Source organism: Gigantopelta aegis, chromosome 9, assembly GCF_016097555.1.
Source record: "Gigantopelta aegis isolate Gae_Host chromosome 9, Gae_host_genome, whole genome shotgun sequence".
Lineage (NCBI taxonomy): Eukaryota > Metazoa > Mollusca > Gastropoda > Neomphalida > Peltospiridae > Gigantopelta > Gigantopelta aegis.
The window spans coordinates 7111614-7139234 of NC_054707.1; the positions used below are offsets into that span (position 1 = coordinate 7111614).

The 27621-nt window shown below is 35.7% G+C and overlaps 1 protein-coding gene across 2 annotated transcripts in view; it reads left to right on the forward strand.

The window, feature by feature from the left end:
* LOC121381948 (disintegrin and metalloproteinase domain-containing protein unc-71-like) overlaps nt 1-27621 on the forward strand; it is a 78166-nt gene that overhangs the window by 44382 nt on the left and 6163 nt on the right. The window contains exons 7-24 of one of the 2 annotated variants that reach the window (XM_041511380.1): nt 1322-1376; nt 2509-2594; nt 3443-3511; nt 4390-4461; nt 5242-5408; nt 6181-6262; nt 6676-6763; nt 7300-7326; nt 9653-9704; nt 11742-11847; nt 12649-12720; nt 19250-19345; nt 19815-19895; nt 20421-20535; nt 21813-21924; nt 22088-22204; nt 23222-23393; nt 26475-26791. In XM_041511380.1, coding sequence (XP_041367314.1) covers nt 1322-1376; nt 2509-2594; nt 3443-3511; nt 4390-4461; nt 5242-5408; nt 6181-6262; nt 6676-6763; nt 7300-7326; nt 9653-9704; nt 11742-11847; nt 12649-12720; nt 19250-19345; nt 19815-19895; nt 20421-20535; nt 21813-21924; nt 22088-22204; nt 23222-23393; nt 26475-26791 — 1886 coding nt within the window. The remainder of the gene's footprint in view (nt 1-1321; nt 1377-2508; nt 2595-3442; nt 3512-4389; nt 4462-5241; nt 5409-6180; nt 6263-6675; nt 6764-7299; nt 7327-9652; nt 9705-11741; nt 11848-12648; nt 12721-19249; nt 19346-19814; nt 19896-20420; nt 20536-21812; nt 21925-22087; nt 22205-23221; nt 23394-26474; nt 26792-27621) is intronic. The other variant, XM_041511381.1, reaches the window with a different exon arrangement.

The window sequence follows — 27621 nt, forward strand, 5'->3', positions numbered from 1 at the left end:
TCTCACATGTTGTATACCAGGTTTTAGACCACACAGTTTTAACTCAAGCAATTACCTAATGTATATCAAACACTTCTAAAGATAATTTACATTTAGTGTGTAGTTTATTTACACATTTTTTTTTTGGTGAATGTAAATAAGTAATAACGTGGTGAAACGTTTATGTGCTAAAGTTATGGATGTCTTAATCATTCAGTGTGTGTAATATACATGTAGTTGTGTGGGTTTTTTTTAACAAGATGTGGCTTTAGGAAATCTGGATGTGTGCAGTTTTAACTGAGTAGTTGGTATTCTTTCCATTAAAGGGCCATCTCAACTTTGTAGCCAGTTCATATTGGTAACATTTCCCCATGCTAATCGTGCTTTATCAATCTCACCTTCACTAAGTTAAAGGGCCATCTCAACTTTGTAGCCAGTTCGTATTTGTAACATTTCCCCATGCTAATAGTGCTTTATCAATCTCACCTTTACTAAGTTAAAGGGCCATCTCAACTTTGTAGCCAGTTCGTATTTGTAACATTTCCCCTAGCTAATAGTGCTTTATCAATCTCACCTTTACTAAGTTAAAGGGCCATCTCAACTTTGTAGCCAGTTCGTATTTGTAACATTTCCCCCATTCTAATAGTGCTTTATCAATCCTACCTTTACTAAGTTAAAGGGCCATCTCAACTTTGTAGCCAGTTCGTATTTGTAACATTTCCCCTAGCTAATAGTGCTTTATCAATCTCACCTTTACTAAGTTAAAGGGCCATCTCAACTTTGTAGCCAGTTCGTATTTGTAACATTTCCCCTAGCTAATAGTGCTTTATCAATCTCACTTTCACTAAGTTAAAAGGTGAGATAGGTATTACTCTTCTAGTGGTGAGGTATTACTCTTCTAGTGGTGGTGATAGCAGTGTCAACTTTTGCATTAAACTCAACATTAAAGTTCTGTGTTTTGCTGCATTCCTCACAAACCTTAAGACCTACATTGTGTAGATCAATGAATTTAATTTACAGTCATATCTGTAAATGTTCCATCTCAATGCAAGTTTTCAAAAAATTGAAAGTTATCAAATTTAAATTGAAGTGAATTTTTTAAATTGAATAAATGTTCTCCCTAAATATTTGCTCTTCTCCCTAAATATTCTCACTTCTTCCTGAGCATCCCCACTTTTCCCTAAATGTCCCCACATCTTCTTAAATTACTTGCATATACATATAGAAGAAGAATGGACTTCTTGCTTTTTCATTGTTCTAGTGTGAACTCTGCAATATGGATAAACAGTTAAGTATTTTTATCTTATGAGATATTCATTAAAATGTGTCATTCTGTTTACAGCTGCAGCATCCCCATATTATATTCAAGGCTACAGAATCGAGCAAGGAGAAATGTGGTATGTAATTTACTGTATTGTCCATATGGTTCAACATAACCAAGTTAATAATAATCATACGAAGCACAAGTGTAATAACAAGTGTAATGACGTCATTTTGGGAAGTGACGTCATAACATAACATTGCTTACCCAATCCTAGCTGTGCATTTGAAATATGATGCCATTTCGTGGTCTCCTTCTAGTTGTGGCTGAAACATTTTGAGTTGGGTCTTGTTATTCATAAAGAAAACAACAATAATAATATGGAAAATAAAGAAATTGTTACACTCGCGTGTGAGTTGTACTGATTTTACAAAACTCATGTCAGGATTCATATATTGCCCTCGCTCTCACTCGGGCAATACAAAAATCCTGATACTTGTTTCGTAATATCAGTATGACACACTAGCTCGTATAATAATCTCTATGTATTTGAGCTCAGCACTGAATAATACCACTTAATTGAATATTTCATATCTAAATCATATCGCTTAATTACAAAATATCACTTAATTGAATATCTCATATCTAAATCATATTGCTTAATTCAATAATATCACTTAATTGAATATCTCATATCTAAATCATATTGCTTAATTCAATAATATCACTTAATTGAATATCTCATATCTAAATCATATCTCTTAATTCAATAATATCACTTAATTGAATATTTCATATCTAAATCATATCGCTTAATTACAAAATATCACTTAATTGAATATCTCATATCTAAATCATATTGCTTAATTCAATAATATCACTTAATTGAATATCTCATATCTAAATCATATCTCTTAATTCAATAATATCACTTAATTGAATATATCATATCTAAATCATATCTCTTAATTCAATAATATCACGTAATTGAATGATATCGTATTTTAATATATATCTTTTAACTTAATATTTCTGAACATTACCTCTTAATTGAATATCTCTTAAATAATATCACTTCATTTAATATCTTAAATGAATCTCTTAATTGCATAATATCTCATAATTGAATATCACTTCCTTTAATATCTCAATTTAATAATATCTCATAATTGAATAACACCACCTAATTGCATAACATCACATTTCCATGAGCAAGTCCAGTGCTGTATTTACTGTTCAGTATTGTCACCTGTCTTTGTGTGTTCCAGGTAACAGTGTGGGTCAGTGGCTGCCTTTTCATGAACTCCACAAAGGAGAGTTCATCAGGAAGTTGAAGGCGCTCCGAGCTCAGCGGGTTTGTCTGACTTTATTTTCCTCTGTGTGTAGCCTAGTGATTGGAATGATTTGATGGGTTATTTCTCATTCTGACCAGGGCTCCTGGACTAAAGTAGTGTCGGAAATAGCATAAAACTGATTTTCGTTGACTATGTCTTTCATATTAAACTGACAGGTAAATATTTTATAAATATCTATTTAATGATACTATACCTAATTTAGCATTTACTTGTTTGGGCAAAAATCAGTTTTATTCTATTTCCGACACAACTTTAGACAGAATGTTTTAAACTTATGAGGCCAAATTTATTATTATGGAAGCTGAATTTATGAAATTTAATCATCGCACAGTTATTTTTGCCGATTAACACAGTATGCGCATGCTTTTTTTGGTTCATACCCCGATGAATCTAAAATGAATAACACAGTCCATAAGTATTACAAATACAATCTAAAAATAGTGAAATATGGAGTTTGTAACTACATGTATCATGTAACTCCTTTAATGCTATGCAAATTATGTAAGGTTGTGACACTTGTAAGACATTATGTAAGGTTGTGACACTTGTAAGACATTATGTAAGGTTGTGACACTTGTAAGACATTATGTAAGGTTGTGACACTTGTCAGACATTTCTTTGTACAGTGAAACCGGAATTCCCTCAAAACTGCACATTTTTCGCGGACCCTTTTAAATATTTGTACAGAAGAGAACCTCTCTAAACCGGATACATCTTAAAACTGGACGTTTTACTTGGTCCCAAGGGTGTCCGATTTAGAGGAGTTTCTCTGTATATATTTGTTTTTATCAACTATAACTACATTGGTTATAAAATTCTCATTGTATCATTTTCTTCTTTGTTTTAGACCCGGCGAGGAAAGACCAAGTTGCCGTCTAAAACGATTCGACTCGCCCTGGTTCTTGATAAAACCATGGTAAGAAGATTGGTGTATGTGGGACGAGTATGTGGGATGTGTATGTGGGAAGTGTATGACGGACGTGTATGTGGGACGTGCAATACAATCTCACTGTTGCACAGAAGTGTTTTCTATTTATTTGTAATTTGAGTTCTTCGTGACATGCAACATTCATATTTGGTCATTACTGGGTGTTAATCCAGTGCTTCTTTTTAGCTAACCACATAATGGGAGAGAGTTGCAGTGTTGCCAGTACCCACAACCCACAGAAACATGAATTCCAAAAAAAAAAAAAACTAACATTATTTTTGCTAAAAGAAAAGACACCCCTCTTCCAGCCCATCTCCAAAACCCCCCTGAAAATCCCAAACTATAGCACAGTTTATGAGCTCTCTGTTGTCACATTATTAATGTTTTAAAGCTTTGTTCACATATTTATGTATATGGATCCAATCATGCCATGAGATTCGGTAATCTGATGTAGGGTTGACATGTGTACGATTATACATGTGAATGTCAGTTTAGTGGGAGGTCTATTTTTGCCAACTTCCAATGTGTGGTTTGGTATGCAGATGCAATTTCAAAGTCTACATGGGGCTTTCAACATAACTGTCAGTATCCATATTCCATATCTGTATGCTTATCAGTCCACATATAATATGAGAACACCTTGATTAAAGGCAATAGTTGGCATTTTTTGCCATATCTGTTTTTATTTACTTAGCAGCATACATATCTGTGTGTGTGTGTGTGTGAAAATGTTGACACATGATGTTATGATGATATGCAGCTGTGTAAACCACACTCTTAACAGATATGTACTTTTATATCACTGAAGAATGTATGTTTTTTCTAATTTCTTGTTTTAATTGTGATTAATAAATATTTAATTTCAGTACACCAGACTGAACCTGAGCCACACAGAGATGACCACATACAGTCTTGGCATTGGCAACATTGTCGACCTGGTGAGAATTTCTTTGTTTCATCTCCTAACAGACCTTGCTTTCTAAGGTGTGCGGGTGTGATCGCACTCGTACAGCGCCCACAATTTCAATCTGATGAGTGTGAAAAACAGCGCATGTTACACTCAACAAACGGCGCACATAAAATAGATGGGTATATTTATTTCCACTGTTTACAAAAATCAACAGTTTTCACAGCTCATTTAGCTGATAGGAAGGTCCTTTTATTAAAACAATAAAAATTAAAAAACATGGCTTCCATACGTTCGTTAAACTGGTATTTCTCTTTGTTGAAAAAATCGGGAAATACTGGTTTAGTAGACAATTTTGTAGATGTACCAGTCAAAATCCAATCGGAGCCACACTGCCTATTTTATTTATTTTGAAGAGTGATTTTTCACTCGCCTTAGCATATTGACGTGTGTGATTTTCCCACTCGCCTATAATTTTCAAAAACAAGGACTGTCCTAATAATACTCTGTTGGAGGTCAGTATATGACAATAGAGGACTGCTCATTTGACAATGTATTTATCTTATGTAAAAGAGTTATACAAGCCAAGGCAAGCTGAAGATATCACTCTCTTGAAATGGTGCTAGGCCAGAAAGCACATGTCTTACATATGTGTAACAGTAAACTACAATACATTTACATGCATTTAAGAAAAAACAAGCTTCATAAATTCGGCCCTTATTGTTTGGATAATAAGGATTTGTTTTAAAGCAGTTTCTGATCCCCTATGTAGGTTAAGGAAAAAATGTGAATATTGTAAATATTATTTTAGTATTTCCGCGAGCTGAAGATAAAGGTTGCGTTGAGTTACTTGGAGTACTGGAACCTGGCTGACCAGTTCGTAGTGAGTGGGAGACAGCGCGAGACGCTCAAGAAATTCCTCACATTCAAAACTCACTCCCTGCCAGACGCCAGCTTTGACATTGCGTACTTCATGACGTGAGTTTTTATTGGCCTTCTTTTAATCTATCAACGTCTAAACATGGCTGTGCTTCATTTGAAGTGAATCTAGTTATTAGACCGTGTAAAATATTTTCAGTTGATGCAGATTTTTAAAGTTACATTACAAGTTACCGCTAACCATTTATGTTTAAATAACATGTTTTCAAAATCAAGCATGTTTCTAAGTCTAGCTAATAAGCTTCAACATGACTTTATTTAGTCCAAAAACCTTGTGGGACATTTTCCTGATCAACTGAAACTGTCAGTCATCACCAGATGAACAAAGAAATATTCTTACAATTTTATAAAACACACAACCATTTAAAGACATGTGTTTGTAGTAGTTCAAAATTTACTTTCTGCTAACGGAAAAAGTTATGCACTTAGACCTGGGTCAGTGGCTTTAATGAAGTCCAAATGTCTTAATACTGCAGAAAAATATCTATTTTATTTTCTGCTGTGATTCTGTTTAGGTATTTTAAACTGTTGCACAGACATTCTATAAATTTCTGTAGAACTGAAATTTTGTTTTGTAGTTGTTTACATAGTTGGTCAATAGTTTACATTGTTTGGTTAAGTGAATTACCCTTTTATAATTGGTAGTTGTTGAAAATTTTGTTGTATGCATAAGAACTGATTTGACATTTATATATGACTGGCATGTGAATGAATGATAGTGGACTTTAAATTTCACACCTTGCCCTATTAACTGATAATATAAAGTGTTTTCTTTATATTATATAAGCTAATTTTTTTTTATTTGATACAGGGGAATGGATTTGGAAAATGATTCTATAGGACTGGCTATCCCTGATTCAGTTTGTACAGACAGAGCTGTTGGAATCTGCAAGGTACGAAAACATAGCTGTTTGTGATTCCGTGTGTACAGATAGTTAAACAGCTATATTTGAAACATTCATTAAAACGAAACTAATTTGTTTCATTTGTAATTGTTTATTCTGTTATTGTTATTAATTTTGTTTTGCCTTTACAAAGTAAAGTGGCGAGATATAGGTATTATGTTTCCCGCGGAAGCTGTGACGACAGAGAAAGTGTCAACTTTTAAACATTAAAGTTTTGCAGTTAGACCATATTTTCACAAACTTTTAAGTCCTAGGTTTATAGTTGCACCTATGGATGTTCATAATAGTAGACCGAAAACGTTTATAGTAGGTGATACATTTATTTTTGCGGAATTCTTATTTTATTTAATTCTTTCAGAATTATGATTCTATGTATGAAATTTGCTGTGTTTATTTTTCAGAATCCCAACACATTTGAGCTTCAGCAGGCAGCCACGGTATTGTCTCACATGATTGGACACAATCTGGGGATTGAACACGACGAGGATGGTAAGTTTGACGTGCATGGAGCAGCACTAGTCTTGTAAATACAGAATCGGAGAAAAAAGTTCAGTGGAATGCTAAATACATTTGTAGGAGATTATGCACTCCAATTTTACCCAGCTAGGTGTTAACAACTGTTAACGTGAAATATCACAATGTCGTTAGAGGATGAAGTGACTTTAAATGAACTACATGTGTGGCTTATTTTCAAAGAAGTTACATCTTAATTGTATATTTTATACGGGCTTGAACTTATGAATTTGTTACCGTGGGCAATTTTGAACCTGTCTACAGCAATTTTAAATTAGTAACTTATGCCAGAAATAAATTCAACTGAATGATTAGTTTTTTTATATGTAATCATATTTTGTGGCAGTACTTCCGTATCTCCATACTTGGTTACACATTCCACAATGAAGAAGTAATTTTCTGTTGCTTGTGAAATATACTTGATACTGATTATTTTGTTTTGTGTCGGTAGAGAACTCATTTATATATAAATTGATTAACATTAAGAATATTTTTCCTTTGCGTCACCTCAGTTCAATGGCGAACTTTATACCATGAAGGTAATTTGTTGTACATATTCTATTTTTATACATTCGGGATCTCTTGGTTTACCATGTTGGCCTATATGTACTTTATTTGCTCATATTTGTTATGTTGTTAACTTTTTTTATGTCCAGACTATATTTTGTCAGCAACTTTTATTTTGTTTGGTTATTTTTATTGTTTTTATTTTTATTTATTTTTATTTTTTTTATTTATTTTTTGTCTATATGTGCATGACTCAAATGATATTAGTAATATTGGTTACTAAAAAATATATAATAAAATACATGGTAAGACGTAAAGCCAGTGCCTGGGCGGGATTTAGCTCAGTCGGTATATCAAATGCCGTGGTATGTGCTGTCCTGACTGTAAAAGTGCATATAAAAGATTCCTTTCTGCATTAGGAAAAATGTAGCAAGTTTCCTCTGATGACCATGTGTCAGATGATAGCTGATGGTTAATTGATCAATGTGCTCTAGTGGTGTCGTCAAACAAAACAAACTTTAAATCCAGTGCCATGTAAATAGAGAATAGCAGGTTAATAACAAGAGTTATCGGCTTTGTCCTGTGAAAGTGAAAATGAGAAGCCTCTCAGAGTTCCTCATTCATCCTGAGCAGAATAAAGTCAATAACGTACATCATTAACCTGTTGTTATTGTCATCCTTTAATCCATTGACAGTAACAGACAAATCATATTTATTGCTAATTTTTCAATCACAAGTTTTGTGGGCAAGCAATTTATTTGTAGTATAACATCAGAGAAGAGTCATAATGTCATTCATTGTAAGATGTTAAACTTATTGCACCATAAACCATTTTTAAATGCTTAATCATAAATATGTATGTTTTTTATATTTACTACAACATATTAATTCATAAATATGTATGTTTTTTATATTTACTACAACATATTAATTCATAAATATGTATGTTTTTTATATTTACTACAACATATTAAGCTTTATTTCCTTTGACTGCATTGAATTTAATGACATTAAAGAGACATTCATGAGTTTGCGGCACTTTTTAAGATGCTATCGACTAACAGAGACTTTTTAACGATTGTAATTACATATCAAATATATTTTTCTGCATAAAATATTAGTGGCTGTATATTAAACGTGTTTTTGATCGTTCTAATATTTGTACTAGGTTAAATTTCATCTTATTTCCGAAAATATAGTTTTTTCGGATGTACTAAATTATTTGAAGACAAAATCCAGTTTGGGCTTCTTACAAATATTAAGACGACCAGAAACATACTGGATATACAGACACTGATATTCTAAACAAGAAAATATATTTAATATGCAAGTTTAATCGTAGAAATATTTTATTAGTCAGAAACATCTTACAATGCAGTAAACTCAGGAATGTCCCTTTAATAATAAGCGATTGAAATAATCAGTCAATACAAATAGTGGTTGCAGGATAAAACATTAATAATCCAACTGTACAAACACAAAGAAAACATATTATTTGAAATGATGTTTGAAGCTTTGTGTTAGAATGTGACTTTTAAGTGCTTGTTGGGGACATGGAACAGATAAGTACCAGCATTGTTTAAGTGAATTCTCTTAGATATCTAAAATTTATGTATGGAAATTAATTTATGTTTTTTTTGTAATGTTTTATGTTGCTATGCATGTATTTGTTGTGAATTGTTTTAGTTTAGTCCATGTCTCAATAAAACAGGACATAGCCCAGTGGTTAAGTGCTCCCCGTTGTTATTTGTGCTACAGAACCCCCGATCCTTAAACCGGCTCTGCACTGATTGACTAACATTTACAACAAGACTTCCTTGTTGAGCATTACTCCTTTATCTGTACATTACAAACTCATTAACATGCTCAGTGTTTGCTCAAAGTGTCATTCTACTTTGTAGCACAGTAGTTGTTTTAATTAAGGTTATAATGTTCAAAACTTTGAAATGCTTATTTTTATTGGGTCTTGAGACCCTTTCCGTAGATAACTCACTACTAATTGTACACTTCTAACTAATAAAATGCTAACATTTTAATAACACTTGTTCACTGATCAGTGTTTACTTTTAACAACACTATCAGTCTGTTTTCTTCATTTTCAACAAACTACTGTTTGGTACTAACTAACATTTTAACAACACTGGTTCGCTGATCAATACTTTTAACAAGACTACCAGTCTATTTAGTTCAATTTAAACACACTGCTGTTTGGTACTAACTGATAAAATGATAACTTTGTAATAATACTGGTTCACAATAACACTGCTTACTTTTAACAAGACGACCAGTCTATTTAGTTCAATTTAATCACACTGCTGTTTGATATTTTTATATTGTAATCTATTTCCTTATTTTCAGGAGATTGCCACTGTGCTGACAAATATGGCTGCATTATGTCGACCTCTGTTCTGTGAGTATAAACATAAAACATGTGTATTTCAATATTAATAGGATGGTTCATATTTTTTTCCTTATATATGATTTATAAATCATCAAGTAAAGTCTGCAGTAATACTGCACACATTGTGGTGAGCGGAGTGAATTATATCTTATAACAGACGTGTGTATTTCAATATTAATACTAAGTTAGATGATTGTTCGTATATTTTCCTCATATATGATTTATAAGTCATCGAGTAAAGTCTGCATTAATACCGCACACATTGTGGTGAGTGGAGTGAATTATACATGTATCTTATAACAGGCGTTTCTTGTTGAGAATAATGTCACTGTAAGCTGAAATATCTACTTTAAGAAGATAAAAATAAGAACATGTCTGTCTGGTTACTGTTTTAGCCATCTCGGCAGTTTCTCAATTCTTTAGTAGTTTTTCCATATTGCCCTAAAGCTTTATTGGTTTTGTGCTATTTAAGTTTCCAGTTCCATGTTAGATTATATCTGGATTCTTATTCTGTCATTTCACTTCTATATTTTATAGCTGATTACTGCAAGCCTTGAAATAAAAAAAATTGGTGTACCTGACACAATGTCCTGCACCAATCAATTTGTGCCTGACATAAAAGAAACTGTATCTGTCACAAAACATTGTAAATAAAACTGAAATAAATTATGTTTTATGTTGTTTAATGATTGATATATTTAATTACTAAATAACCAATGCAGCAATTAAGGCAATAGTCACCAAATGATGACATTTATTATTGTTATGTACTTACTAGTCTATGATGCATTAATATATGTCCTCTGGTAAAGCTGTATCCTAACCGGCCGCGAGCGACGTGAGCTATCATTTTAGAAATCATGGATTTCAATTGTCGTATCCTAACCGCACGCGTGTCATCAATGTCTTGTTTGTGGTAATATTCCAAATTTTTGGTTGCCGAGTGATCTTTAGCATTTGATACACACAGATTTGTGGACTCTTTGATCCACGCGTCCGAAAAATTGAAATTGTGATTATACTGCATTTCTTTTTTAAATCTTTTGCAGAGCGAGCAAGTCCTAAGTATAACCTCGCCTTCAAACTGTAGCCACAAAGAGGCATTTGTTTTAACTAAATCCTCCTTTTGCCATTTTAATTCAGTGCTAGATTTTGAGATACTACTCTGCGGGCTATTCGTTTGGGAATTTTTGGGGCAGGATTTAATCGGCGGCTGCCTGCCGCGGATACCGGGAACAGGGACAATTGATTTGTCATTATCGGTATCTGTCTGTTCTTTTACAGACTGTAACTGTCTGTTATTTTGTTCAACATCCTTTAATTGTTAACCACGAGGCAATTTGAATTGTAAACTTTAAACGAAAACGCCACAGGAAGTATACGCTAAGTACGAAAGGTCAATGACTAATATGCGTGACATCACTTTTTACAATATAAGTTCCCGCAAAATCGAGACTATGAAAAATCCTACTAAACAGGTACGCGGACTGTAGATGAACTTCGTGTTGGACTGTCAAGTGCCACACGAACCGGTTCGAATCCCACTGGTACATGTGTTTTTTCATTCATAATCAATATTTTTTTTAATCAGTGCATTAAGTGTATTCGACTCCAAAACAGCCGGCTTTTACTACAACGCGAGCTTCGGACATGATGACCGGCGCAATCGACATTGTTACTGACAAGTTACAAATTTGTACCGGACAATGACCGTGACCGGCGCTTATTTCAAGGCTTGTTACTGTTGCGATGGTCTGCCTACCTGATGGTCTGCTTACCTGAACATCTGCATTTATTTCAGAGCCACTTGTGGTTTCCACTTGAGAATGCTATTCAGAGGTGGATCCAAGGGGTGGGGGGTGACCAGGGGACCTATCCCCCCTTAAAATATTCAAGTGCCCTTTTCTTTTACTTCTAATATATATATTTTTTTCATTAGGATGCCCTTTTGATGAGTTAGTCCATGTGCCCACTTCCCTGTTAGCCTCCAGAAAATATTGACTGAATTTGCCTCTGATATAAAGAATATCTGTGTATTTATTTTAGAGCCACTCGTGGTTTCCACTCGAGAATGTTTTCCAACTGCAGCAAGTCTGACCTGGATGTTGGTCTTGACATGGAGATTATGTCTTGTCTGGAGGGAAAGCCACCAGTAAGTATGCAGTATACTGCAGCTATAGGCAGCCTAGATTGCTCGAGAGACAAAGTGGTAACATAGGACATGATTCTACCTGTATATGTATTACCAACCTTGCAATTGCTCACTGCAATCCGCAATGCCATGGAGTTTTTAATCCTCCACAGAACTTTTTTAGCTGTGCACTATATATATATATATATATATATTTTTTTCTTGGTATGTTTTTTGCCATAGACGTTTTTTTAATTGCAGTGGTTGAGTTATACAGTGTATATCCAATACTAGTACATGATTAAAATATTGTAACTGTAATATTAAATTAAAGTTGGTGACATCATATCTCTATACACAATTCACTAGTTGTAGTTTTAACATCTGGACACGGAGATCCATTTCCCAAAGCAATACTGCTTCATGATTGGTATGTCAAAGGTTGTGGTATGTCCTGTCTTGTCAAGTTGCTTCTGTAACATTGTAGAAATAAAAAGTCAAATTTACTCTGTATTTGAAGTGTACATCATATAGACATGTATAAATTTGCTTGTTAAATAATCTTGATATGAGTTACTTTTCATTTTTAATCATTATCAACAGCGACAGACCGTATAAAAGAATTGTGTAAATATTGTTAATACATGTAGTGTTTGTTGGTGTTCAGTCAATCAACCACTTGACTCGCTTGCTTACATGCACCGAAGGTTCAAGCACGACTGTCTTGGACACATCCTCCAAGATTCTGCCATAGATGTGTCTATGACAAGAGGGTCACTGTGGTAATAAGGCTATGGAATGTACTATTTGTTTGTGTTGTAGGTTAATTTCCCTCAGACGTGTGGTAACAGTATTGTTGAGCGGGGAGAGGAGTGTGACTGCGGATCAGAAGAGGTACGTTTGTTTATCGTATTGTTTAACCTAACATATTGCTTGTGTTTAAAGGTGCACGGTTTGTTTTGTTTAACAACAATGTTTAAAGGAGCAGACCCAAATTTGAAACCGTGAAAATGAACACTAAGCTTGGTTAATCTACTGACCTGGAAAATATTTGGATAAAGTTACAATAGAGTGAAACGAGTCTGTGATGTTCAGATGGGGGAAATACCCCTAAAAACCCAACTAGAGTTCGTTTCCATCAAATATATTTAGTATTAGAATACCCCTAAAAACCCAACTAGAGTTCGTTTCCATACAATATATTTAGTATTAGAATACCCCTAAAAACCCAACTAGAGTTCGTTTCCATACAATATATTTAGTATTAGAATACCCCTAAAAACCCAACTAGAGTTCGTTTCCATAAAATATATTTAGTATTAGAATACCCCTAAAACCCCAACTAGAGTTCGTTTCCATCAAATATATTTAGTATTAGAATACCCCTAAAAACCCAACTAGAGTTCGTTTCCATCAAATATATTTAGTATTAGAATACCCCTAAAAACCCAACTAGAGTTTGTTTCCATCAAATATATTTAGTATTAGAAACCCCATGATGACCTTGATATCCAATAGCCGATGATTAATAAATCAATGTGCTCTAGTGGTGTCGTTAAACAAAACAGACTTTTCCCATGATGACCAGAAATACTCTAGATGTACGGAAATGGATAAACTAAACAGTAAAGTCTAAGTGATATGATATTTTAATTACCCAAACTGCTCTACATTATAGTGTTAAAAATGTAGGGTCTGTCACTTTAACGGCATATTACGTGACTTGAAATATACACTGCGTACATTCATCTCGGCTAACACTCACCACCATAGCCCATCTTGCTCTACATTATAGTGTTAAAAATGTAGGGTCTGTCACTTTAACGGCATATTACGTGACTTGAAATATACACTGCGTACATTCATCTCGGCTAACACTCACCACCATAGCCCATCTTGCTCTACATTATAGTGTTAAAAATGTAGGGTCTGTCACTTTAATGGCATATTACGTGACTTGAAATATACACTGCGTACATTCATCTCGGCTAACACTCACCACCATAGCCCATCTTGCTCTACATTATAGTGTTAAAAATGTAGGGTCTGTCACTTTAACGGCATATTACGTGACTTGAAATATACACTGCGTACATTCATCTCGGCTAACACTCACCACCATAGCCCATCTTGCTCTACATTATAGTGTTAAAAATGTAGGGTCTGTCACTTTAACGGCATATTACGTGACTTGAAATATACACTGCGTACATTCATCTCGGCTAACACTCACCACCATAGCCCATCTTGCTCTACATTATAGTGTTAAAAACGTAGGGTCTGTCACTTTAACGGCATATTACGTGACTTGAAATATACACTGCGTACATTCATCTCGGCTAACACTCACCACCATAGCCCATCTTGCTCTACATTATAGTGTTAAAAATGTAGGGTCTGTCACTTTAACGGCATATTACGTGACTTGAAATATACACTGCGTACATTCATCTCGGCTAACACTCACCACCATAGCCCATCTTGCTCTACATTATAGTGTTAAAAACGTAGGGTACGTCACTTTAACGGCATATTACGTGACTTGAAATATACACTGCGTACATTCATCTCGGCTAACACTCACCACCATAGCCCATCTTGCTCTACATTATAGTGTTAAAAATGTAGGGTCTGTCACTTTAACGGCATATTACGTGACTTGAAATATACACTGCGTACATTCATCTCGGCTAACACTCACCACCATAGCCCATCTTGCTCTACATTATAGTGTTAAAAATGTAGGGTCTGTCACTTTAACGGCATATTACGTGACTTGAAATATACACTGCGTACATTCATCTCGGCTAACACTCACCACCATAGCCCATCTTGCTCTACATTATAGTGTTAAAAATGTAGGGTCTGTCACTTTAACGGCATATTACGTGACTTGAAATATACACTGCGTACGTTCATCTCGGCTAACACTCACCACCATAGCCCATCTTGCTCTACATTATAGTGTTAAAAACGTAGGGTACGTCACTTTAACAGCATATTACGTGACTTGAAATATACACTGCGTACATTCATCTCGGCTAACACTCACCACCATAGCCCATCTTGCTCTACATTATAGTGTTAAAAATGTAGGGTCTGTCACTTTAACGGCATATTACGTGACTTGAAATATACACTGCGTACATTCATCTCGGCTAACACTCACCACCATAGCCCATCTTGCTCTACATTATAGTGTTAAAAATGTAGGGTCTGTCACTTTAACGGCATATTACGTGACTTGAAATATACACTGCGTACATTCATCTCGGCTAACACTCACCACCATAGCCCATCTTGCTCTACATTATAGTGTTAAAAATGTAGGGTCTGTCACTTTAACGGCATATTACGTGACTTGAAATATACACTGCGTACATTCATCTCGGCTAACACTCACCACCATAGCCCATCTTGCTCTACATTATAGTGTTAAAAATGTAGGGTCTGTCACTTTAACGGCATATTACGTGACTTGAAATATACACTGCGTACATTCATCTCGGCTAACACTCACCACCATAGCCCATCTTGCTCTACATTATAGTGTTAAAAATGTAGGGTCTGTCACTTTAACGGCATATTACGTGACTTGAAATATACACTGCGTACGTTCATCTCGGCTAACACTCACCACCATAGCCCATCTTGCTCTACATTATAGTGTTAAAAACGTAGGGTACGTCACTTTAACAGCATATTACGCATATTACGTGACTTGAAATATACACTGCGTACATTCATCTCGGCTAACACTCACCACCATAGCCCATCTTGCTCTACATTATAGTGTTAAAAATGTAGGGTCTGTCACTTTAACGGCATATTACGTGACTTGAAATATACACTGCGTACATTCATCTCGGCTAACACTCACCACCATAGCCCATCTTGCTCTACATTATAGTGTTAAAAATGTAGGGTCTGTCACTTTAACGGCATATTACGTGACTTGAAATATACACTGCGTACATTCATCTCGGCTAACACTCACCACCATAGCCCATCTTGCTCTACATTATAGTGTTAAAAATGTAGGGTCTGTCACTTTAACGGCATATTACGTGACTTGAAATATACACTGCGTACATTCATCTCGGCTAACACTCACCACCATAGCCCATCTTGCTCTACATTATAGTGTTAAAAATGTAGGGTCTGTCACTTTAACGGCATATTACGTGACTTGAAATATACACTGCGTACATTCATCTCGGCTAACACTCACCACCATAGCCCATCTTGCTCTACATTATAGTGTTAAAAATGTAGGGTCTGTCACTTTAACGGCATATTACGTGACTTGAAATATACACTGCGTACATTCATCTCGGCTAACACTCACCACCATAGCCCATCTTGCTCTACATTATAGTGTTAAAAATGTAGGGTCTGTCACTTTAACGGCATATTACGTGACTTGAAATATACACTGCGTACGTTCATCTCGGCTAACACTCACCACCATAGCCCATCTTGCTCTACATTATAGTGTTAAAAACGTAGGGTACGTCACTTTAACAGCATATTACGTGACTTGAAATATACACTGCGTACATTCATCTCGGCTAACACTCACCACCATAGCCCATCTTGCTCTACATTATAGTGTTAAAAATGTAGGGTCTGTCACTTTAACGGCATATTACGTGACTTGAAATATACACTGCGTACATTCATCTCGGCTAACACTCACCACCATAGCCCATCTTGCTCTACATTATAGTGTTAAAAATGTAGGGTCTGTCACTTTAACGGCATATTACGTGACTTGAAATATACACTGCGTACATTCATCTCGGCTAACACTCACCACCATAGCCCATCTTGCTCTACATTATAGTGTTAAAACGTAGGGTCTGTCACTTTAACGGCATATTACGTGACTTGAAATATACACTGCGTACATTCATCTCGGCTAACACTCACCACCATAGCCCATCTTGCTCTACATTATAGTGTTAAAAATGTAGGGTCTGTCACTTTAACGGCATATTACGTGACTTGAAATATACACTGCGTACATTCATCTCGGCTAACACTCACCACCATAGCCCATCTTGCTCTACATTATAGTGTTAAAAATGTAGGGTCTGTCACTTTAACGGCATATTACGTGACTTGAAATATACACTGCGTACATTCATCTCGGCTAACACTCACCACCATAGCCCATCATGCTCTACATTATAGTGTTAAAAACGTAGGGTACGTCACTTTAACGGCATATTACGTGACTTGAAATATACACTGCGTACATTCATCTCGGCTAACACTCACCACCATAGCCCATCTTGCTCTACATTATAGTGTTAAAAATGTAGGGTCTGTCACTTTAACGGCATATTACGTGACTTGAAATATACACTGCGTACATTCATCTCGGCTAACACTCACCACCATAGCCCATCTTGCTCTACATTATAGTGTTAAAAATGTAGGGTCTGTCACTTTAACGGCATATTACGTGACTTGAAATATACACTGCGTACATTCATCTCGGCTAACACTCACCACCATAGCCCATCTTGCTCTACATTATAGTGTTAAAAATGTAGGGTCTGTCACTTTAACGGCATATTACGTGACTTGAAATATACACTGCGTACATTCATCTCGGCTAACACTCACCACCATAGCCCATCTTGCTCTACATTATAGTGTTAAAAATGTAGGGTCTGTCACTTTAACGGCATATTACGTGACTTGAAATATACACTGCGTACATTCATCTCGGCTAACACTCACCACCATAGCCCATCTTGCTCTACATTATAGTGTTAAAAATGTAGGGTCTGTCACTTTAACGGCATATTACGTGACTTGAAATATACACTGCGTACATTCATCTCGGCTAACACTCACCACCATAGCCCATCTTGCTCTACATTATAGTGTTAAAAATGTAGGGTCTGTCACTTTAACGGCATATTACGTGACTTGAAATATACACTGCATACATTCATCTCGGCTAACACTCACCACCATAGCCCATCTTGCTCTACATTATAGTGTTAAAAATGTAGGGTCTGTCACTTTAACGGCATATTACGTGACTTGAAATATACACTGCGTACATTCATCTCGGCTAACACTCACCACCATAGCCCATCTTGCTCTACATTATAGTGTTAAAAATGTAGGGTACGTCACTTTAACGGCATATTACGTAACTTGAAATATACACTGCGTACATTCATCTCGGCTAACACTCACCACCATAGCCCATCTTGCTCTACATTATAGTGTTAAAAATGTAGGGTATGTCACTTTAACAGCATATTATGTGACTTGAAATATACACTGCGTACATTCATCTCGGCTAACACTCACCACAGACATTTTAAACAACTTGTTTTCGATAAAAATTAACAAATTAAAACCGCTGATTACAGGTGGCAGCTAGGACAGGTTTGACTGTACTTAATATAAATAATACTAAAAGTTCATATTTTATTTCGAATAATTTTTTGGTTCTAAACAATAAAGCTCAATAAGTACCGATGTAAAATGACGTCATGAGATATGATGTTTCATAACGACGTTATTTTTACATTCATCGAGAAATTAACACGTTGCTATAGCTGGACCGATCGGATGACGTTTAATTGTAATGAATACAACGGAAATTTAATTATTAGTCCCTAACCGGTCCAATCAGAGGGGACTATAGGTTTCATCTCTGTCCGTCCGTCTGTTTGTCTGTCTGTTATGCATGTTTTCCGGAGGTTTTTTGTTTTTCATAAGGCTTTAAGATATTGAGCTGAAATGTTATGTATAGCTTCATCATCTGCTCTTACAGATCAAGTTTAACTTTTATGACGATTTACCCATTTTTGACAGAGTTATGGCCCTTGACCTTAGGAGATGTGAAAATTTGTTTTGCGGACTTTGTTTTCAGAAGACCTTTAGATATTGAGCTGAAATTTTGTGTATAGGTTTAATATGTACTGTTACAGATCAAGTTTGACTTTCATAGCTATTTACCCATTTTTAACGGAGTTATGGTCTTTGAACTGAAAATTTGTTTTCCGGACTTTTTCCCCAGAAGACCGTTAGATATTGAGCTGAAAATTTGTGTATAGGTTTCTCACATACTGTTACATTTTCATGGCGATTTACCCATTTTTAATGGAGTTATGGCCCTTGAACTTAGGAGATGTGAAAATTAGTTTTCCAGATTTTTTGCAATACCTGGAGATATCGAGATGAAACTTTGTATATACTGTTATCATTTGTATGTAGCTTTACAGATCAAGTTAAACTTTCATGGTGATTTACCAACTTTTCAGAATTATGGCCCTTAAATTTAGGAGAAAAATTGTTGGGGCCCGGTAGGGGACCTGTATTGCTTTAGGAGAACTCTCAAAATGCTTGTTTACATCTGTAGTTACTGACTGTCATAATGTTGTTGTTACAGGACTGTTTACTACAAGACCCATGTTGCGACCCGTCCACCTGCCTGTTGAGATTCTGGGCTCAGTGTCGGTCTGGTCCATGCTGTTCCAACTGTACCGTAAGTTACTCAAACAGCTCTTTAGATAAATTTTATTCCATTTATGAGATCCAGGGACAGGATAACTGGGGGGGGGGGGGGCACATCCCCCTCGAATTTTAAAGTGCTCCCCAAAATCCAGTGTTTAACAGAAGAATACATTGTCAAGGGAGTACTGATACACATAAATGATAGTATATTTGTGCATACTGTAGGTGCTTGTTTAAGAAGTTGCACTGAAGGTGCCCTTTTTAAACGATGCATTCTCTGTCTTTGCCATAGCATGAAAAAGTCTTAATTTCATGAGCCTTCTCGATTATGATCACCCATGACTTCTCTAGATAGTCGAGTCTTGACATACGAAACTGACATTGTTTCAGAAATTGTATATTTTAGTTTGTAAGTTATTGTTTTGACACTTTGTTTGTAGTAACCATAGATTTTAATGTCCAGCGTGTTTGTTGTACAAGTTGTATTTTTTGTGCTCCAGGTTTTGTCAAGAGATCATGTGTGCCGACCACGCCAGACAGAATGTGACGTCCCAGAATTCTGTGACGGAGAAAGAGGGGAGGTAACTGTCCTGTATTCAGTGAATTTCAGACTGTACTAGTTCCGATAGTATGGCGGTATCTGTACACAACCAAATAAAACATAACATTACAATATCTGTTTACAGCAGACCTATGAAATATTCTATTACAAACAGAAATAATCTTTTCAAGGTTCAAAACCTGAAGATGCCATCAAAATTAATATATAGTCAAACTCCTCTTAACCAGACATACTCGGGACCAAGTAAAAAAATCCAGTTTTAAGAGGTATCCGGTTTAAAGAGTTTCTTTTCTGTACAGGTATTTAAAAAGGGGCCGCGAAAAACGTCAGTTTTGAGGGAATTCTGGTTTACAGAGGTTCTGGTTTTGAGAGGTTTCATTATAATTGAAAGGCATATTAAAAAAATATATTTGAATAAAAACCGCCACATTTTTACACTACTGTTCTAGGTACATATGGTGATATCTTGTTTACAACTTTACGGAAGTTTCTTCTAGTCTTCTTCAACCAGTTACCTAACTGTCTGTTTTTTTTTGTATTACAGTGTCCATTCAACAACTACATTCAAGATGGCCACCCTTGTTACCACGGCACCGGTTACTGTATTGGAGGCATCTGTCCCACATTGCCACAGCAGTGTCAGATTATTTGGGGAGAAGGTCGGTGCTTGGTCTTGTTTTCACTGTTTACTCATTTTGTCTTTATTTTATTCTCGGGGAAACACTTAATGATTGTCTGTTATTCTTTTATGTTCATCAGGGTATAAACCAAAACATTATCCACAGACTGTGTGAATTTGCGAAGCTGTTCACACATAACTTTCAGATGATGACTTATTTTTTTCATACCCCAATGAATGTAAAAGAAATAACAGACAATCCTTATAATTAAATTTTATAACTTACTAATAATAACTCTAAAGTTTATTTATTTGGAATTATATTTTTGGTTCTAAACAATAACGCTCAATAAGACAAAATACCTATATAAAGTGGAAGTCATCAGATATGACGTACCCTGACAATGTTATGTTCATCGAGAAGTGAACAAACTTGCATGGTTACGGCTGGACCATTGAAATTGTAATGGATATAAAGCAAATATAACTATATGCTAGTAACTGAGTAAATGGGGTCGGGATGTAGCGCAGCGCTGGATCCCCGTCGGTGCGCCCATTGAGCTATTTCTCGTTCCAGCCAGTGCACCACGACTGGTATATCAAAGGCTGTGGTATGTGCTATCCTGTCTGTGGGATAGTGCATATAAAAGATCCCTTGCTGTTATTGAAAAGAGTAGCCCATGAAGTGGCGACAGCAGATGTCCTCTCTCAGTGGTCCTTAACCTTATGTCCAACGCCATATAACCGTAAATAAAATGTGTTGAGTGCGTCGTTAAATAAAACATTTCTTGTCCTGATGAAACAGCTCTCTAGTAGGCTTTTGTTTTGAGATACTATGGCAGTATGACTGTCCCGCTAAATGTGGTTGGAGAAATGTCATAGGGCAAAGTCAAACATTGAGCAGAATTGAAGTGTCTAAACAGTACTAAATTGTTACTGATCTGTTAATCCTAAAGCAGTTGATGTAAAAGTAAGACAAAATGAATACTATACTGAAGTTTGACACCACTAGAGCACATTGATTCACTAATCATTGTCTAACATTTCGTCATTCTGTCATATAGTCTTAGAGATGAAACTTGCTAAATGTTTCCATTAGTAGCAAGGAATATTTTATGTACAGCATCCCATAGACAGGACAGCACATGCCACAGCCTTTGATATATCAATTCTGGTGCATATGGATTGATGAAGTGCTTTAACTCTGGGCTATACCTGTTCCATGTACTATATTGGGTCAGCTCTGCTCTCTTATCACACAGTGTTTTTGTTTAGTTGAATACGCTAATCTCAGTATTGTTGTTTTCTTTAATACAGATGCCACTGGTGGCGGCAGTAAGTGTTTTGAGCGGTTCAACCCAACTGGTAACTTCAACGGTCACTGTGGTAAAGATGAGAACACGGGCAACTTCGCGCGGTGTTCACCTGAGTAAGTTGCAACAGTTTGTTAAACTAGTATAAAAGACACTAATGACATTATTTTATTTTTTAACATATGTTTATTTGTGTATATATCTTTGTTTTCTACATTATTTGTTTATGTATATATATATATATATTTTTTTTTTGACATTATATGTTTGTTTGTGTAGGAATATCATGTGTGGATTACTTCACTGTGAGGGTGGAAATCGAGAACCACTGTTTGGTCCGGACAAAGATTTCTCAAAAACGACTGTCAACTCCCATGGGATTGAGTATGAGTGCAAGTAAGTCAGACCAAATATTAAAAAAACCCCAACAGAAACAAATTGTGACCAGTGATGGTTGTTACTTTGTAAAAATTTAATATCCCCAGAAATGAATATGTCATTTGACCACTTTCGTCATAATTTGTGACCAATGTTTAGGCAGCATCTCACCGCCTTTATGACGTGAATGCACTTCTCTTCCTAATTTTGTTTTTCAATCAAAGTGTTGTGATAATGACAATTAAAAAGCATACTCGTGTAATATGAAGTTACTTTCTCATTGTTGTCATCTTCTCTAATACATAGCATATTAGTGTTTGTTTTTCAATCAAAGTGTTGTGATAATGACAATTAAAAAGCATACTCGTGTAATATGAAGTTACTTTCTCATTGTTGTCATCTTCTCTAATACATATCATATTAGTGTTTGTTTTTCAATCAAAGTGTTGTGATAATGACAATTAAAAAGCAAACAAGTTACTTTCTCATGGATGTTTATAACATAAACGATGACCACTGACGATTTGGTATACAGCATGCCACAGACATGTTGGATCTTCATATCCTGTGACAAGTTTTAGTTAAATATGTCAAACTAATGTGTTCGATTAGTTTGATAAGTTCTTACATTTCAATAGATGGCCATATTTATTGTAAAAGTGTCAAAATTATTTCTTTCTTTTACTTCTTTTCATTCTTATATCCAATCAAGCACGCTGTCCTAGGCACACATCTCAGCTATCTGAGCTGTCTGTTCAGGACAGTGGGTTAGTTGTTAGTTTGTTAGTGCTTAGTGAGAGAGAAGAGGGTGTAGTGGTCTTACACATACCCACTGAGTCGATAAACTCGCTCTGGGTGCGAGCTGGTACCAGGCTGCAAACCATGTACCTACCAGCCTTATGTCCGATGGTTTAACCACGAAACTACCAAGGCCGGTAAAAATATTTTTATTAAAGTTTTAATAAATTGTTTGTTAAGTTATTGATATTTTTATTTGTTGTTGTGTGCTTGTAATAAAATGTGTTTTCTCTGTAGGAGTGTGCACGGGCCGGCCATGATGGACGTTCCACACATGGGTCTGGTACAAGACGGAACCAAGTGTGGAGACAACAAAGTTTGCAGTGCCACCAAGTGTGTACAGCTCACAGAGTTGCCTCCCCTCAACTGTCCGGGTACAACGAAGGCCATCATTTGTTCAGGACATGGGGTGAGTACACACTATGATGGAAATGTAGTTCTATTTATTACCCATATGGTTAAAAATATCTTGGTACATATCAAAGTGATACGTCCCACTAGAATGCCAAGTGAGACGTAATTCAACTGATGTCACGCAATGACGTCATCAATTGGTGCACTACAACCTTACACTGTAAGTTACAGGAACGTCGGCCAAACGAGTTGAGTGATGTAAATTAAGACCGATTATGGGTAATAAATAGGATATTAAACTCGCTACCATTGTGAATCATGTTTATGTCCCTCGTGAAATAATTTACATTGTTACTTGCTAAAGCTCGTGACAGCTGAAAATTATTTTACTCGGGACATAAACCTGATTGACAGTGGTAGCGAGTTTAATAAGTATGAGCAGCAAACTGGAGGGTATACATTGTAGATGTGAAACTGGACGAGTGATAACATGTTAATCAACTGTACATCTCAAGTAGAAATGGCTTTTATATTTTTTACACCTTTTTATACTGTTTTCAGGGTTTTTTCAGTTTCTGAATTTTTTTATATTGATGTCAAAGGTTAATTAATTCATAGATTTACCCTTGCTTGATACCCAATAACTGATGTATTTTTGGTGCTGCAGTGTCGTTACACATTTATTCACTTATTCATTCAATGTTCTTCCAAGTCACCTAACATATATTATTACCCATATGGTTAACAATATCTTGGTACATATCAAAGTGATACGTCCCACTAGAATACCAAACGAGATGTAACATTTTGACGTCACACGACGATGTCATTGATTGGCGCACTACAACTTTACAGGAATGTCAACTAAACGAGATGAGTGGTATAAATTAATATCAATTATGGGTAATAAATAGAATATTAAACTTGCTAAAGCTTGTGACAATTAAAAATTATTTCACTCGAGACATAAACATGATACGAAACAGAAGCTTGTTTAATATCCTATAAATTCAATAGCTTTAGGAGACAGATGTCTTTAATGGCCTCGTTTTAATACATCTTTCTTGTTTTAATGAACAGTGTATGTTTCATTCAAAATGAAGTATAAACTGAATGCTTTGATATAAATAGGGTTGGGCAAACTGACATTTTTTTGTGGAGCCGATTTGTATGTGGAATCTAAATTTCATGGAATTTCTTTTTATCTATCTTAACATTTGATATGAGTAAGTTGCAAAAATTCAAAATAGCGGCCAATTTTTTTTCCACACAATATTATGTATATTTTCAATATACTGTGGCTTGTTTTTTAGAATTCTGATCTCAAATATGATGCAATTTTTTTTAATATGAAGCATGGATATCAAAACGTACTCTCAAAGTGACCTATAATTAATGAATTTATTTATAGAATGACATCAATATTGTATCCATTCTTCCAGGTGCATCCACCCAGTGCACTACGACTGGTATATCAAAGGTATGTACTACCCTGTCTGTTGGGATGGTGCATACGTGTATAAAAGATCCCTTGCAGCCAGTTGAAAAGAATAGCCTATGAAGTGGTGACAGCAGGTTTTCTCTCTCAATATCTGTGTGGCCCTTAACCATATGTCTGACACCATATAACCGTAAATAAAATGTGTTGAGTGCATCGTTAAATAAAACATTTCCTTCCTTCTTCCAGGTGCAAGATCCTAGATGTACATATTGGTTGAAGTTCTCCTTGTTTCTCTTCTACACTTATTTCTTATACAGTAAATTGATAATGAAAAGCAAAAGGAAAACATGCAAACAACTTGACTGGAATAACAAGAATGTACATTTAAAGTCGTAACCAAACTACAAAATGAGTCAATTCTCAAGGGACTAGGAAGAGTAATATAGAAACAAGCTACAGTTATAAATTCTGTCATTTATTAGGTTTGTTACATAAGTACAGCACTCTTCACATGAGAATACTTCCATTGGATAGTTTGGCAGTGGCTTTCAATTCCCATTCCTTGTTATACTGAAATCTTTTTCCCCAATCTCATTTTGTGTTTCTATATTAATTTACTCTGTAACGACTAAACCTGCGATGGGATATTGGATAGCGCCATGGAGAACTGCATGAGGAACTGTGACTAATCTGTGCATATGGGATCTGGCACCTTGCCAGTAAATATCAATACTCATTCATCAGACCACATTATGGACATCATATATGAGAAAACAAATCCCCTGATAAATCATATATTACAATGCATAATATATATAAAACATAAACCTAACATTATCAACAAATTGTCATTTGTGGCAGAAATATCTATTATGCCATTATCAGGTCACATTATGGACATCATATATGAGATCAATACTTTGAAAAAAAAAAAACCTCTGAAAAATCGTGTATTATATAATATATTAAAAATAAACCTAACTTTATGAAAATTGTCATTTGTGGCAGCCATTTTGAATTGGTGCTGTTAACCACTATCAAACATCCTGCTACGTCAAATATTCCATCTGATTCAGATTCTACAGGAAAAATAAAACATAGAAAAAAAAAACTCAACTAACTCAACTTTTAAGAAAAAAGTTCAAGTTTGTCCAACCCTGATATAAATCAAGAAGCAGCAGAACAAGAGAAATTTGTGTATACTTCAAGTGGAAGTATAAACCAGTTGAAACAGACTCAAAAACATATTGATAAAGCTTTGAAATTACGGAGTGTTAAAGTTTATTGACAAGAAAGGAATGTTGGAAGTGTTTTATTTAACGATGCACTCAACACATTTTTTGTTTATGGTTATGTGGCGTTGGACATATGGTTAAGGACTACACAGATATTGAGAAAGGAAAGCCGCTCTAGCCACTTCGAGGGCTACTCTTCGATTAGCAGCAAGGAATCTTTTATATGCACCATCCCACAGACAGGATAGCACATACCACAGTCTTTGTTGCACCAGTTGTGGAGCACTTGCTGAAACGAGAAACGGCCCAATGGGCCCATCGACAGGGATCGATCCTAGATTGATCGTGCACTAGTTTATTGACAAAGATTTCAGCTTTGTGGTTTCAGTAAAATAAATTAATTTTATTGAGTATATTACATTTAAACCTCTTTTCCTGATCTGTATGTTTGTTTGTACAGGTGTGTACCAGAGACGACACATGTTTCTGTGATGACGGCTGGACCTCACCTGACTGTACGGTGAGACTGAACGTCACGTCACCGCCACCCACCACACCCGAGGTCAGCACCATCGCCGTGACGACCACCAGGAGGGTTGTCCTTGCACCGGTGAACCCGCTGACCGTGACAGGGGAGACGACTCCGGCAGACCCATCGTCACGTCCGGTGCTGACGGCCGGTAAACCGGGACTGAGCACAATGTGGCTGATCATCATCCTGGCGTCGGTGGTCGGCGGACTCGTACTCATACTCAGCTTCACACTCTTCTGTTACAGGTCAGTCCACTTAGTGGGGCTCGAAATGGTGGCCTGCGAAAAGCAAAAAGTTTAAACCTAATAGGTGAAATAGAAATTTGCCCCCCCCCCCCCTCCCCTAAAATAAAAAAAAATATTCACAAGTTATTTTTCACAGAGCTCAAACGTAAGAATTTATCTCCCACAGCAATTTTTAACAGTATTGCCATTGGTGAAATGGCCTACTGACAAGTTTGAGCCTGCCTATGGGAATATTTTGAAAAGTAACATTTGCAGCAAATAAATAAAAGGTTAATTTGCTGTATGTAGACATATTTCAAATGTGCAAATGTTAAATACTGGCAAATAATGTACACAGGTGTATACATTTTTCCATTGTTGAGGAGCTGTACTTGTGGCATTTTTGTGCCATCGGTGATGATCTCTATCTATGGCAATTTAAATCTTCACAAAGGCAATTGCCGTCGGTGCCATCATCAAGTTTGAGCCCTGTTTTTATGTTCAGTTATCTGATCTGCTGTTCAGCTTGTGGTTCTGTTGGATTTTAATTCCACAGTGCTCTAAAATACAGTAGGTCCTAATTCTCCAAACACTATCCAAACCTTCTGCTCACTTCATGCTGTCTTATTTCCAGCAGGCCTTTGTTTTTTTCTTAGCAGGACATATTTCTGTTGGCCTGCTGTTTAAACAAAATAACAGTAGGCCATATTTTATTTCTTATTACTATGATTTAGAGCAGTAATCAGTGTAGTGGCTTGCTTTCTTTAAGGCTCTATAGGGGTGGAGACTAGTGAGGGTTCAGACAAACCCCTGAAACCATTTTTTAAAGTGCAATATTAGGCTATTCATAT